Below are 15,911 nucleotides of genomic sequence, written 5' to 3' on the forward strand. Positions count from 1 at the left end.
GCCACCTGCGACTCCGTGGATCCAATTGGTGCTCCAGCGGCAGATTGGAGAGATGTATGGTGCTTGTGACAAGCCGTGTTAGGAGAATCACAGTGTCAGCTATTAGTGTTTGGAGCAAACACACACCTTCTTTGTCAAACAGCTATTTTCTTTGGCTCGCTACTGCACCATAGAAGAGATTGAATGCATGACCCATGCAGTCTGAGCTGTCCGTCGTGAGCTGGATGTTATTTTGATCCATTAAGCCACCAAGTCAGGTTCAGCAAAAGACCCAACTACACTGGAGAGTCTCAATACTCAGGAGGACAGGTTAACATGCCCCATGGATGCAAGTCAACTTCTCTCCCCAGTTGGCCCACTGCTTATTCAATGGATTTATGGACACAGTGACCGTGCAGGCAGAGACTGAGACCACCCATGTTTTTAACAATCTAGACTTCCCCTATCAAGGCTAACCTGACTCCTTACCAGCATTTACTAACCAACTATGAGTTCTTCCTAAAGGTACCAGATTCAGCCACCTGGAAGCAGATTATATAGATTGGACTTCTTTATTCATGGAGGGGATCAGCAATTTGTCCTCACGGGAATAGACAATGCTTCTGAACTTCGATTTACTTTTTTTACCCAGCTATGATCCTTGGGCTTTCCAAATGCCTTGTTCATCATCATGGTATCCTATACAGTATCACTTCTGACCAAGGTCTCACTTTACACCAGAAAAAGAAATGCAGTGGGTTAATTTCTGTCCCTCAGTAGCAGCTGGCCTTATAGAATAGTGGAACAACTAATTGTTGACTTAGTTATAGCGCCTGCTGAAAGACACATCTGTAAAGACAGTATGACTGTCCTATAGCACATAGAATATGTTCTGAACTCAAGGCCAGTGTATGGTGTTGCTTCTCCTGCAGCCAGGATACATGGCTATAGATCCAAGAGGATGGCATCTCTCATGAATACACCCAATGACCCACTTGCAAATTTTTTTGTTTCTGTTCCCTTTACCTCTGGGCTCTGCTAGTTTGAAGGTCTTAGCAATTAGCAAGGAATTCTTCCACCAGGGGAAATCAAGCATAGTTCCCTTAAGATTGAAATTGAGACCCTGGCTATTTCAGACTCCCTGTGCCAGTGGGTAAGAGTGCAAAAAGAGCGTGATGGTAGTGACAATCAGGGGATGCAGGGTAGCTGTCATATGATGGGCAAAAGAGGCCAATATGGGACTTCCCTGGTGGCACAGTGGTTAAGAATCCTCCTGCCAATGCAGGGGACATGGGTTCAAGCCCTGGTCCAGGAAGATCCCACATGCCACGGAGCAACAAAGCCTGTGCACCACAACTACTGAGCCCGAGTGCCACAACTACTGAAGCCCTTGCACCTAGAGCCCACACTCCGCAACAAGAGAAGCCACTGAAATGAGAAGACTGTGCACCACATCGAAGAGTAGCCCCCGCTCACTGCAACTAGAGAAAGCCCGCGCGCAGCGACGAAGACCCAACACAGCCAAAAATAAATAAATAAATAAATTTACTTAAAAAAATAAAAGAGGCCAATAGATAGAATCCAGCCATGGTGGTGCCTCATGTTACTGGCATGTCCAGTGAAAAACAATTTTTTGTTAAAAAAATTAACATACTCAGACCCCTCAGACCTAAGGGTCATCCCCTGATTAGCTAAGATTCTTGATAAAGGGAAAGGGGGATTTGTAATGTGCATTAAAGAGTGGAGTCATAAACTGATATAATGATATATCAATTAAAGCCTTGAGACCAACTGGAAAAATAAGAACTCTAACGTCTACTTATATTTTCTTATTTGCTGTGTTATATGTATATTTATATCTATTTTAACTAATTATCCTTTTCTTTTAACTTTCTTCTATTTTATGTAGGATAAATTGGTGAAAGATATCATAACAATTTAATCTTTGTGATCAGAATATTGAGATGGGACTGTGGCAGAATTAAAGGAGGAATTACTATCACCCAGAGATCCTGGACTTCAAGCTGTACACAGAAAATGATCCTTCAGTGTGACCCCCTTTGGAGGAAGGAGTGAAGGTATTTTTCAATTCTATAAGGAATATTGCATTATATTAAGTGGGAGCATTTTTATTTTATATAGTTTTTATTTTCAGAATTGTAAGAATAGTGAGAAGCACATTTGATGCTGGGTGGTCAAGGGACAGACTATTGTCGACATTTGACATTTTGGGGGGCTGCTTTGGAAGTATGGTGAAGACTGCTAGTTCCTCCCCAAATCCATCTCCCCTTCATCCATAATAACAGAACCTTGACTTTTAGCTGTGCATATTGACATATGGAATAAAAATTACATTTCCCAGTCTCTCTTGTAGGTAACTAAGTTCTACCAATGAGTAGCAGATGCATTGTGTGCTATTTCTGGGAAGGCTCCTTGAACTAGAGAGAACAAGTGCCCTTTAGTCCTTCCCTGTTCCTCCTAATGCCATCCTGGCATTAGGTGGATGCAATGGTTGCAGAGCCAGCAGCCATCCAGGATCATAAGGTTGTCTTGTGACTAGAGGTCTTGCATGGTGGAGGAGAAATATCAGAGCACAGGCCTTTGATGACATTATATTCTTTCAGTAAAATAAAATATAAACAGATATTTTTTTGATTGTCCAGGCAAGCACAGGGAAGACCAATATAAGCAAGGCATGTTTCCATACTAAGGAAACTTATAAACAAGTGGGGTGAGTGACAATTATGCAAGGATGCTCTGTAAGCACACAGGTGGTGCACCTAACCTAATACTGAGTGGATGATGGTGTGGTCTGGGAAGTCTTTCTGGAGGAAGTAACCCCCTTACAAATGAATGGGATTTGGCCAATTGTTGGAAGAAGGGGTTGAAAGAGTTTCCTTGGCAACGGGAGTTAAGCGGTGTTAACACTCATTAACACCTCAAGAGACAAGTCTGGGAGGTCAGCCAGGGTAGGAGTTTGGACTTTCCTCAGAACAATGAGGGGCAAGTGAGAGAGGGAAAGGATTGAGGAACTAGAGAGGAGCGTGACACCAAAGGCACACCTGGCCCTGATGAAGCACCTGAAATGTATTAGGAGGGTGTAAGCACTAAATAATTTGTTGGAAAAGCAGCGCTGGTCCAGGCTCCACCGTGGGGGAGGACGGATTCGTTTAAGGAAAGAGAACACACAATTAGGCACGAAGTTGACTATTAACTTCAGGTGAAAAAATAAATCACAAGATACTACCGGAGTCTTGGAGATTTCGGGTCCCTTTCTTTTGTTTACCCGAACTGCTTACCTAGAAGTGCTCCCATACGGCAGCTTGGCCAGCCCTCTCTGCCCACAGCACTCTACAATTCCCGCCCACCCCTCCCCCACCCCACCCCACCCCCCGCCAAGGTGATGCTAGAGAAGCTCCCTGGGGCGTAAACTCAGTCAAAGCCTCGGAAGAGCGACCCCTCAGCCACAGCAAACGAGAGAGCTTGTCTGTCTGATGGGCAGGCCGTCCTGCTGGATGGGCCGGATTGGAACGGGAGGCAGCACGCCGAGAGCGGCCACCCGCTCTCTGAGGTCCCGCGGGCTCCCTCCGCTGCCCCGCCCCCGCGCTGTCCGCCGCACCAGCTGCTTTCCTGGGAGGTGAGGGGCGAGCATCCCCCAGCCCACCGAGGGAGCACCGTGTGGGGCGCACTATGAGGATTTCCGGGAGAAAACAGCCTCGCTTACCACCGAGACCAGGCGGCAGCCATAGGGACCATTCTTTTCCTCACTCTGCGTACACACACTTAACCTCAAAAACACAAACCCTGTCTTTGGCATTTCTGGATTTAGAAATAAACATCACCCCAGCATGACATTTTCAAGGAAAAACGCCAATTAGTTCATAGCCACAGAGTCGTAAAGTTTATTTTTAATGTTTAAAAAGATTGCAACGTTTGTCGCTGTTGAAATAAAATAGCTAACTTCTGCAAAACAACAAGTAATCATCCGCAGAGAGCGCGAGGCGTGGGGCTCCGTCCCAGGAGAAGGGGGAGACGCGGCACCCGTCGGGCGGCTCGGGGGGCGTCGGGTGGCCGAGCGGCGCGGGGGCGCGCGGCAGGGGGCGGGGCTCCGGGGGGCGTGCGGCGCGGGGCAGGGGGCGGGGTGGGGACCTGCGGCGCAGGGGCCGCGCAGGGCAGGGGGCGGGGCGGCGCGGGGGCGCGCGGCAGGGGCGGGGCTCCGGGGGGCGTGCGGCGCGGGGCAGTGGGCGACGTGGGGGCGCGCGGCGCGGCGCGGCGCGGGGGGCGGGACTCCTAGGGGCGCGCGGTGCACAGCCCGGGCGCGCGGGGCTGGCGGGCGCGCGGGGGCGGCGGGCGCGGCGCTGCCAATCGCAGACAAAAGGCCGCCCCAGTGAATCATGTGGTGCCGGGGGAGGAAGTGCGGCTTATTTTCTTTCCTCCAGTCGCCGGGCTCTGGGTGGAGCGCGATGCTCGGAGACCCCCGCGGGGGCGGCGGCGGCCGCGAGCCCCGATGAAGCCCGAGCGCCCCGGCCGTGCCGTAGCGCCCCCGGCCCGATGGAGGCCCCGCCGTGGGACCCCCTGCGCAACGACTCGCTGCCGCCCACGCTGACCCCGGCCGTACCCCCCTACGTGAAGCTCGGCCTCACTATCGTCTACACCGTGTTCTATTCGCTGCTCTTCTTGTTCATCTACGTGCAGCTCTGGCTGGTGCTGCGCTACCGCCACAAGCGGCTCAGCTACCAGAGCGTCTTCCTCTTCCTCTGCCTCTTCTGGGCCTCCCTGCGGACGGTTCTCTTCTCCTTCTACTTCAAAGACTTCGTGGCGGCCAATGCGCTCAGCCCCTTCGTCTTCTGGCTGCTCTACTGCTTCCCCGTGTGCCTCCAGTTCTTCACCCTCACGCTGATGAACTTGTATTTCACGCAGGTGAGTCGCGGGAGGCCGCCCCCGCGGGCGGGAGGCACCTGGAGGGCGCTCACCTGGAGGGGGCGATGGCAGCCGCCGGGGCGGGTCACAGAGCCACCGGCCTGAGAGGGTCCGGGGAAGAAGCATTGGTTCTGGGGTGGTCCGAGCCCTGTCCTACCTGCAGGCCTTTGTCCCAGGTAACGCCCTCCCATTCCCAAGGGAGGCGAAGGAGCAGGGACAGGAAAGTGAGGGCTGGAGGCCACCCGCAGCCTCTGCCCTCAGCTCAGCATCAGCCAGTGGGTATGGCCCTCCGTGCGCGGGGAGCAGCATCTCCGTGCACGCAGGAGAATCGAACTGATGGGAGGTGTGCCCCCCAGGGACACTCGAACCCTGGAGTTTTCCCTCTATCCCCTCATCCCAAAGGATGTAACCCCCAGCCCGGAAAGATCATCTACACGTTGGCCTCCAGGTTGGGGCCAGACACTGGCTTTGCGAGGCAGGGTGGGACTGCCCTGGTTTGCATGGGATGTTCTGAGCCTCCAGAGTGGGAGCCCTGCTGAAGTGCAGCTTGCTAACTCATTCTACGGGATTGCTAAACAGCAGTCGCGGCAACACCTAGCTCCTGAGCTGATGCGGCGTGAGGTCAGGGTTGCCGAGAAAAAGCCGTAAAAGTTTGCTGGGGCCCTTTTACAGGCACACGGGAGTCGTTTTATGAGGCAGATTGTTAATAAGCTAGTGGGAGAACGTGCGAATTGACTTGGCTGCTGTGACGGTTGGCTTAATGAAGTACAGTAATTGGAAAGTACTTTGCAAATACTGTGTAGAGCATTGCATAAAGGTGTAATAGCAGAATACCGTCGTCATCATCATCGTCATCTCTGCTTCTCATTAGCTTTCCAAGCACTAAAATGTCCATTTTCACTAGGACCCTGCCCAGGGGGAAGGCACCAACCACGTCACCTAGTAAGGGGAATTTAAGAGCTGTAGCTTAGGTAGAGGCTTTGTGCCAGCAAGCATTCCATTCCTTTTAATAGTGTCCTTATTTATTAAAAGAAAATGCTGTTGATTTTTAAAAAAAAAAAAAAAAAAGGAAGAAAAGAAAAGTTAGAAAACGGATTGCCCTGGTGTAGTGGGAGCCCCTGACTGAAAATTTGGAGGAAATACCTTTGGCTAAAAACTAACATATGTACTCTTTAGTAGCTATTATAATCTTATCAAAAGGGATCTATACTCAAAGCCTTCTCCTCGGTCCAGTGTATCAGCATATTTTCCAGTCCACAAGTAATGTGTATCATCTGTCCAAATACAACTTTTAAACCCGAAAACCAGTTCAGGCAGTCAGCTACATTGCAGACACTCCGGCTTGTTCATTGGATGGAAAGGGCTGATTGCAGCAAGATACCTAAGTCAGGTAGGTTGATGTTCCTTCAAGAACTGTGACGATGATCTGATTGCATATTGAGATCTTCATTCTGGTCCCTTTCTGAGAAAAAAAGGACAGCGTAGAGCACTGCCATGGCTCTCTGGCACTCGCGTGCAAATTCTGCACTCAGAGCTGGACGAGGGGCAGGGCTTCACATGTTCTGCACCATCTGCTGGCTGGGGAGTAAATGCTGAGCGAGGGGAAGAGTGACCAGGCCGACAGCCTTGCAAGCCAAGAGGCCGCAAGCCACCACTCTGGCTTCTTTGTAACTGTCAGGACTTGTTTTCTTTATATCTCCAGGGTGGCTGGCAGGGGAAAGTGGTACTAACTGGTGGCATCTCAGACCCTGGCAGAGAAGCCATTCTCTGGCTTCCTGGCAAATACTCTGATACTTCTGGGGTGTTATAAAGGGGTCGCCCTTTGACTCCCCGCTCAGACGCCCCTCTCCCCTCTCCTCTCCCCCCCCCCCCCCACATGCCTTCTCTTAGGCAGGGTTCTCAACCACTGGAATGGCCGGGGGACCTTTAAGGATTACTGCGGCCTGGGCCCCCTCTTAGAACACATAAATCCGATTTCGGAGGGTGGCGGGTAGTGGCTAACAATGAAGAAGCATGTGCTATGTGCTAGGCACGGTTCTAAGCGGTTTGTCTTATTTATTCTTCCCAACAACCCTCTGAAGGAAGTACGGATGGTGTCCCCATTTTTCGGAGGGGGGTCAGGGAGGTTGTATGACTCACTCAAGGTCACACGACCAATGAGCCCTGGAGCCAGGAGGCCCCCCCCCGCCCCCCCGCGTCCAGACCAGGCTGTACAGCAGAGGCTCCGAGGCCAAGGCTGCCAGCTTCTGGGCCAGGGCAGCCCTGCACGAGGCAGGTCTGTCTGCAGAGCTGGGGTGGAGGGTCTGGGCGGGGTGGGCGGGGGGGGGGGGAGTTGGGGGAAGGGCCAGGGCGGGGGTGAGTTCAGCGGTGCCTGGGCAGCCGTCTCCCCCAGCTGTTCTCTCTCCTAATTTGGGGTCTGGCCCTCAGACTCCTGGGGTTCCTGGGTGTGACCGAATGCGGCGGGCTCAGCTGCCCCCTGGTTCAGCCTTGTCTTGAGCCCTGGGACAGATTCCTGCCACTACAGGCTGGTTTGAGGAAGGAAAAGGAGAAGTGAGGCCTCTCGGTGGGGAAGAGGTGGTGTGATTAATGGACACTGACGCAGGAGCCAGCACCTACCGCGCCTTAGAGCGCGGCGGGGAAGCTGCAGGGGGGTTACTGTGGGCGCCCGGGGCTCATGGTGGGCCAGCAAAGGCCTGTGAATCCGGGCAGCGCCGGGAGTGGAAGGAGCAGGGACCCTGTGGGCAGAGCTGGGTCGGCCGGGAGTGGAAGGAGCAGGGACCCTGTGGGCAGAGCTGGGTCGGCCCCTCACGTGTCTCCCAGGGCCAGTTACCCACCTGCTGCAGGACAAGGGCAGCCCTAGTGCTCTCCCCAGGGTTGGAGCAGGTTAAAGGAGGTGCCGTCTGTGCTGCGTCTTTCGGCCCCTCCTCTCCCTCAGTTAAGGTGCTCTTTCTGCATCATCTCCTAATCGTCGGAGCCCAGGCTCTGGCCAAACCACAGTCCTGAACGTCAGGCCCCAGCACTGGCTCGGCCCGTTATCAGCCCACTGTGTCACTGAAATAATTTTTCCCACCAACCTGCAACTTTTATGTTTGTCAAATGGCAGTGGCCCTGGGCCTCCCGTTGCGGGGAGGATGGAGGTCACCAGTTCCTCACAGCTGTAGCTCCCCACGCTGAGAGTCGAAGGGACTGGGGGGTCCGCCCTTCATTCTGCAGATGAGGCAGCCGAGGCCTCGAAGATTCTGGTGACTTGTGCTGGGTCCCCCAGCCAGGCACGCAGAGCCGGGAAGAGTGCTTGCTGCACACAACACCCCGCAACTCAGAACGCAGCCTGGTCCTCGTCTCTGCTGACCGGGAACGAGGAGGCAGCTGAAGAGCTAATCCAGGGACCCTGTCTCCACCCCACCAGGAAAAGGGAGGTGGTGACCTCAGGCATAAGTGGATCTCGCTGTGGCTCTTGGCAGTCAATTTAATCAAGAAATGTTTACCGAATCTGTTGTGTGCCAGGCCCTAATCTAGGAGTTGTGAAGAGGGAAGCTTCTAGGCCTCTTGATGATTATGAAGAAGTAAGAAGCTTAGGAACATACAAGGCAAGCCTTTGCTGGTCCCCAAGTACCTTATTTCAAAGCTAGGAGCACACAGTCGCACAGGGGCCGGGAATCCTCACCTCTGCACCATACCGTGGCTGCCCGGCCCCTGGCAACGGCTCCTTGTGGTCACTCAGTGGACTCCCAGCCGCCAGAGCTCTGTGTGTGTGTGTGTGTGTGTGTGTGCATGTGTGTGCACACACACGCAGGACCAGGAGAAGTTTCTTTATTAGCGTTCAGTCTACCATCTACCACCAGCACTCCCCAGGAAGTCACTTCCTAATTTTACTTCTAAAGACTGCCCCCCAAGAAGAAGCTTTCCAATTTTACAGCCCGATTTCCCAAGATTGGTCCTCGAAGCACTACCTCTTTGTTCTCTCTGTCCTCCACTCTTGTGGCTTCAGTGCCAAAGGGCTCGCCTGCCAACATCAGGGGAACCAAATTTCCTTCACGGCCTCCGCACTCGTGGGAACAGTTAGCCTCTTCTCAGCATATCTGAGCTCCAGCCCATTGCCCAGGAAGCCGCGAATTCTCAACAGCAGAGGCTGAGCTGAGAACGGTCAGCGTTGTCCCTGTGTTGTCCCTGTGCTGTGAACCCAGACCTGTGGCTCCCATTCCCACTGGAGCCTGGGTCTGGTCCCACACACCCTCAGCCTATAGGTTTTTGCTGCATCCTTTTGCTCCCCTGCCTTTCCCTGGGTCAGACGAGCGGGGACTCGCAGGGAGGCAGAAAGAGAGCGTCATCCTAAGGCCCTTTTCATTGCTCGGGTGGGTCGTGTGCGGCAGTGCCCGTCCCGCCAGAGGGCTGTGATGTGCTCCCATCTGCCAGCCCCCAGAGACGTCAGCTCGGAGGTGCCGGCTGGAGCAGTGAGGGGTGGGCTGATTGGAGAAGAGCACTGATGAAATTGATGCCACTCATCCGAATGACATCCCTAAGAGTGTCAGGTTTTTGGAAACATCATAGTGTGTGATCCCAGGATCTGTTTTCATCCACTGATTCCTGGTCGCCTTGCAGTTCCAGGGAGAGGAGAGAAGCCTCTTCCCTGTTATGGGTCTGGCAGGTCGGTTATCTCAGGACGGAAATGGCCTCAGCACACAGGTGACCATACCTGGCACGTAGGCACCCCCGGAGGTCCGCAGAGGCTTGTAAATATTTTACTTTTGATTCATCCTGTGGCTAAAGTTTAGAGCCTGTTAACCTCTGAGGACAGAGGAGGTCCAAGTGGTTTTACTCTGAGTGGGTTATTTCCTCAAACTTGGGCGTGGAGGACGCAGGAAAGGAAGTCCAGACGGTGCCCGAGTCAGTATTTTAAGCCTTGTGAGTCGCGTATGGTCTCTGTTGCATATTGTTTTTTCTTTTTTAGACATCTCTTTAAAAAGATAAAAACGATTCTTAGCTCACAGGCCATACGGTAACAGGCTACAGGATGAACTTGGTCCTCGGCACAAGGTTAGGACAAAGCCGGCATGTGTCACCAAGCTCCCATCCCACCTTGCTGTTATTTTTACTGTGACAGGTCCTTCGGGCACATTGGAAACGGGCCGTGGCTTCTCAGCTTGTGGTTAAAGAGTGTCGTTCACTCAGCGAACAGATCTCATCAATCACCTGCACACAGGTGTCTGGGCTCAGAGACAGTAAGCTGAAATTTGTGCCCTGAGGGGCCACAGACTGTAGGGAAAGACAGACAAATGGAGGCGGCAGTGCCGGGAGCCACATGCCACCCACAGCACCTGGGGGAGGGGGGACCTGTCCCGGCCTGCGGGGCACGGGGGAGCTGGGGAGACACAGATGAGGGGCCCTGGGCTGGACATCTTGTGATGTCACCTGCTCCCCCCCTTTAAGACACACCTGTCAGGCTACGTAGTGTGTAAAGCACAGGGTAAATGTCTGCACACGCTGCTCTCCTCGCTCCCCAGACCTAAGAGCCGTCAGAGGTCACGTTGCCCATCAGGCCATGTGACGGTCTGTTGGTTGTGTGTGACCGGGGGCAGACAGGGAGGGACGTGGGCCGAATGTGAGCCCGGCTGGCTCCTGTGGGCCCAGCCCCGGCGGGACCACAGCCCTGTCCTGATGAGACGGCATCAACGTCCACACAGAGGTCCTGGTCCTCCCAGCTTTCAGTCGCACAGTCTACGGACGTGAACTTGGAGACACATTTCATTCACTTGACAAGTATGTTCTTAAAATTGGGGTGAAATTCACATCCCGTAAAATTAACCATTTTAATATGTATGACTTAGTGGCATTTAGTACATTCACATTATTATGCAACGATCACCTCTGTTCAGTTCCAGAACATTTTCATCACTCCAAAAAGACTCTCCACGCCCATTAAGCAGTCAGTCCCTTTTCCCCCCTCACCCCAGTCCCTGGCGAACACCGATCTGCTTTCTGTGGATTGGCCTGTTCTGGATACTTCACATCAAAGGAATCATACACTAAGTGGCCTTTTGTGTCTGGCTTCTTTCACTTAGCATGATGTTTTCGAGGTTCATCCGTGTCGTAGGGTATGTCACTAGCTCATTCGTTTTTAAGGCTGGCTGATGTTCCATCACAAGTGTGTTCCACAGTTCGCTTACCCACTCATCTGCAGAGGGACACGAAGGTTGCTTCAGCACGTGCTTCTGAGTGCCTGTTATTCCCTGGAGGCTGTGCAGATTGGGTGAAGGTCACACGTAGTTCCTGCTTTCAGGGAACTTGGCGTTGAACAGGGAGAAGAAGAGACCACGTAAATTCCGTCTCCATGGTGCCAGTGGCCCATGTGACTTAGTGACAGTCCTTACTGTGGTGACACCAGGTGCGAGATGTTTCTGATAAGAAGACTGGGGGCTTAATTCACTCCGTCATCTCTGTAATTCTCCCTCTAGGACACACGCTTTAAACAGAACCAATGGCTTTGCTACTATTTAAGTGTAAGTCAAATCCTTTCGCCCTGCTTTGTTCACGGCAGCCTCTTGGGGTCCAGGCCACCACCAGGATGGAAAAGTGAAGCTGGGGGAGGGCTGGCCCCGACCCTTGGGGCCATGCGGAGCGGTGTCACCCCTCCCACGACAGACTTGGCGGCATATGTTGCTTCCTCTTGGGTCCTCCCTGCTCTGGGTGGGACATTCTCAGTTCCCTTCATTGCTTCTGATGGGATGTGGGTTTGTCCCTCACCATCCTGGTCATTATCCCAGGTGTCTCCATCCAGTGTCCTTCAGTGAGCTGGGGGCAGCACAGCAGCAGACCCGTGTCTCGCTCCCCGAGAGCAGTTTCTGTCACCACGTTCCTTCCCCTGGAGGAGGTACCGCCGGCAGTCCTCTTGGACAGGATACAGGAGCATTCTCTGACCTTGTCTGAGTCTGTTTGGCTGCTACAATGAAACACGACAGACTGGACAGCTTCAACACCAGGAATTTCTTTTTCCTTTTCTTTTCTTTCTTTCTTTCTTCTTTTTTTAACAATCCATTGCTTTCTTTTCTTTCTTTAAAAAATTTTTATTTTATATTGGAGTAGAGTTGATTTACAGTGTTGTTAGTTTCAGGTGTGCAGCAGAGTGATTCAGTTATACGTATACATATATCTGTTCTTTTTCAAATTCTTTTCACATTTAAGATTATTACAGGATATTGAGTCCCCTGTGCTATACAGTAGGTCCTTGTTGGTAATCTGTTTTATCTATAGTGGTGTGTATATGTCAGTCCCAAACTCCTAATTTATCCCCACCTCCACCTCTCCCCTTTGGTAACCATAAGTTTGTTTTCTATGCCTGTGAGTCTGTTTCTGTTTTGTAAATAAGTTCTTCTGTATCATTTTTTTTAGATTTCACATATGAGTGATATCATATTTGTCTTTCTCTGTCTGACTGACTTTCCTTAGTATGATAATCTCTGGGTCCATCCATGTTGCTGCAAATGGCATTATTTCATTCTTTTTTATGGCTGAGTACTATTCCATTGTATATATATACCACATCTTCTTTATCCATTCATCTGTTGATGGACATTCAGGTTGCTTCTATGTCTTGGCTATTGTAAATAGTGCTGCTATGAACATTGGGGTGTGTGTATGTTTTCAAATTATAGTTTTCTCTGGATATATGCCCAGGAGTGGGATTGCTGGATTGTGTGGTAGCTCTATTTTTAGTTTTTTAAGGAACCTCCATACTGTTCTCCATAGTGGCTGCACCAGTTTACATTCCCACCAACAGTGTAGGAGGGTTCCCTTCTCTCCACACCCTCTCCAGCATTTATTGTTTGTAGACTTTTTGATGATGGCCGTTCTGACTAACACTAGACACTTCGCTCTCTCAGGAGGCTGGTCGCCTGAGGGCAGGGTGTCAGTAGGGTCGGGCTCTGGCGAGGGCCTCTTCCTGCTTGCAGACAGCCGGCTTCCCTTCGCGTCCTCACGTGGTAGGGAACAGAGGGAGGCTCCTTGGGGTCCCTTTGATAAGAGCACCAATCCCACCCACGAGGACTCCACCCTCTTGACCCTAAGTGCTCAGAGGCCTGACCTCCTGATACCATCACAGTGGGGGTTAGGATTTCAACATGTGAATTTGGGGCGGACACAAACATGTAGTCCATAAAAAATACCACACTGCTCCCAGCGAGGGCAAGAGTTCCAGGAAACCTCAGAATTGTCCTTCCTTCCGAGGCAGAAAGTTATTTTCTGGAGGGAAAAAAAACCCTGAGGCATCTTCACTACCTATTCTGTAGCTCGTACATCGTTTGCCGAGAGGATTGGGGTCCAGTGGCGAGCCGTGGCCCGATGCTGCAGCCACGGGAAAGCCTGAAGCCTTGGGGCCCGGCTGGCTGGTACCCCAGCTAAGCTTCCTAGGTGGAGAAATGTGTCTTCCGTGCTATGGTGTGTTACCTTATTTAAGCCCGTTTAGAACAATTATGGGCAGGGCCCTGGCAGGTAAACTGTGAACTGCCGTCGTGGCAGGAGCAGTTCAGAAACATCATACCGATCATGGTAGCTTGTGTGGCCACAGCCCTTCCCATTCATGAGCCCGCGGAGGGAGACGCCTGCCAGGGAGGCTGATGGGCGTTGTTCACCTCCAGCTGCACCAGTGAGGTGACCCGGGCTGCCCTGGGGGCGGCTGGGCCCACGTCCCTCCCCTCCCCTACAAGTCAGGCCCACCCCCACTTAGAAGCAAGGCTTCAGCGATCCCTGTGGGGCTGGGATCCCTCTGGGAACTTCGTGTCATAGTTTTGAAAGCAGAAGTCACCGTGATAAACATTTGTACTGACCCTCTTATCTTACAGGGGGACCCTGAGGCCCAGGAGCATAAAGAGAGTTTATCAGGGGTGAGCAAAAAAGCAGGTTCAGGGAATTCCCTGGTGGTCCAGTGGTTAGGGCTTGGCGTTTTCACTGCCGTGGGCCTGGATTCAATCCCTGGTCGGGGAACTAAGATCCCATCAGCCGAGCGCGGCCAAAAAAAAAAAAAAGGCAGGTTCATGGCAGTCTGGCCAGCTGCGCGCCCCTGAACCCAGACGCTCGGGTAGCAAGAGATGACACAGGAAAAATCAGGGCGCCTGAAGGCCAGCGTTCAGTGTGTCGTCAGGTGACCTTGAGGGCCTTTGGTCAGGCGCGCCCTCCAGGGTGCTGCTGCCCGTCGTGGGTGGTACCTGTGGGCCTGACTTGACCAGTGTGGAGCCGAGAGCCTGTGGGGTGGCCGGGCGGGTGTTGGTGATGTTGGATGGAGCTGCAGTTCAGTTGATAGGGACACGGAGGCTCTGGTGAACCGCTGGGGGGTGGAGGAGAGAGGGGCTTGGCTGGACCCCTGGGAACTGGAGCAGGAGAGGAGCCTTCAGGAAGGGAGGGGGCAGGTGGAGACGCCTGTATCCCGCGAGACCTCATCCCTTCATCATTTGCAAAGGGGTCCTGAGACTACAGGGCAGAGAAGTGTGAGGCTGAGCTCCTGCCTTCATGGGGCTCCCAGGCTGACTGTGGGCATAGGACACACACACACACACACACACACAAACACACACACACACACACGCCTGAGGAGGGCTCTCCGGTGCTGGCTCAGCTGGACAGGACAGGACAGGGCAGCAGAGCTCTCAGGAGAGCGGGAGAAGGCTGAGGGTGCTTCCAGGGAGTTCTGGGCTTTACAGGAGTTCAGAGGAGAGGCAGAATCATTGTTGGTCCCGAGATCACATATGAAAGCAGCTCGCCTAAGTGCTGGGGGTCCTCTGTCCCAACGGTCAGCGTGAGGCCAGGCAGTGAGTAGGACTCGCTCCTTGAACCACGCACTTGCCAAGTTCAAAGACAGGAGATGACAGGCTGAAGACCTGACCTTGGGAGCCGGTCACCTCCCTGGGGGCCTGTCATACCTGCCCAGGTGGGGACACAGAGCATGCCTTGGCTCCAGGCTGCTGCCCACAGAATGACTTGGCACGGACAGCGTACTCCTTTTTCTTTCATGGGGTTCCGTGGCTTTTTTTGAGGAAATTTTATTTTTCACTGAAGCACAGTTGATTCACAGTGTTGTGTTAGTTTCAGGTGTCCAGCCAAGTGATTCAGTTATACATATCCATAAGTCTGTTCTCTTTCAGCTTCCTTTCCCTTATAGGGAGTAGAGTTCCCTGAGCTGTACAGTAGGTCCTTGTTGGTTATCTATTTTATGTATTCTGTGGCTTTCAAAACAGGGCCAGTGTCTGCAGACATAGAGACATCGCCCCGCCCTTGCTGTCTTAGAGAGTTGACCTTGCTCTTCTTCAGGGATTGCTATGCAAAGGGAGACATCCTGCATTTGAATTCAGCGGGCTCCAAAAATTAAAAAACTGCAGGTCGAGTCACCCTGCTCTGGTGAATGAGGATGCTTAGCATGTGGAAACACAGACTAATGACTGCCACCCAGGGAGACCAGGGCCTCAGGGTTTGCATAATTTCCCCAATATATCAGGAAGTGGCCAACACAGAGGGATCACAAACGCAAATCGTGAATGTGTCAGTGGTTCCTAACCTTCTTGAGTACGAAAGTTCCTTTTATGGTCAAGAGAGCATTTATGATCACAGTTTAGTAGCTGTGCATTTAGAATCGTGGTTTGAGAGCATTTGCAGGGACTGGTAGTAATAATATAGCAGCAGCGGGGGCAGCAAACACATAAACGCTGAGATAGTGTCTGGTAGGTGGCAGGCATTTGGCTGAGTGCTCTATCTGTGGTAATTCACCTAATCTTCACAAAAACCGATGAGATGGGCACTGTTATTAGTCTCATTTTACAGATGAGGTACTTGAAGCACAGAGAGGTTAGGTAACTTTTCTAAAGTCACACAGCTGATTATTGGTGGAGCCAAGATTCAAGCCCAGGGGAGCCAGCTCCGGAGTCCACACTCTTTTTTTTTTTTTCAAGTTTTTATCATGTATGCATATACATACATACATACATTTATTTATTTATTTATGCCTGCATGCATGCATGCATAACCCGCCC

At 52.2% G+C, this 15,911-nt stretch overlaps 1 protein-coding gene across 1 annotated transcript in view; it reads left to right on the forward strand.

Moving 5' to 3' along the window:
- The first annotated feature begins 4,301 nt into the window (after window positions 1-4,301).
- Window positions 4,302-15,911, forward strand: part of GPR137B (G protein-coupled receptor 137B) — a 46,085-nt gene continuing 34,475 nt past the window's right edge. Inside the window, exon 1 of the mRNA XM_007170775.2 lies at window positions 4,302-4,899. Within this exon, the coding sequence (XP_007170837.1) occupies window positions 4,531-4,899 (369 nt within the window). The 5' untranslated portion in view covers window positions 4,302-4,530. The remainder of the gene's footprint in view (window positions 4,900-15,911) is intronic.

Source organism: Balaenoptera acutorostrata, chromosome 16, assembly GCF_949987535.1.
Source record: "Balaenoptera acutorostrata chromosome 16, mBalAcu1.1, whole genome shotgun sequence".
NCBI classification, from domain to species: Eukaryota; Metazoa; Chordata; class Mammalia; order Artiodactyla; family Balaenopteridae; genus Balaenoptera; species Balaenoptera acutorostrata.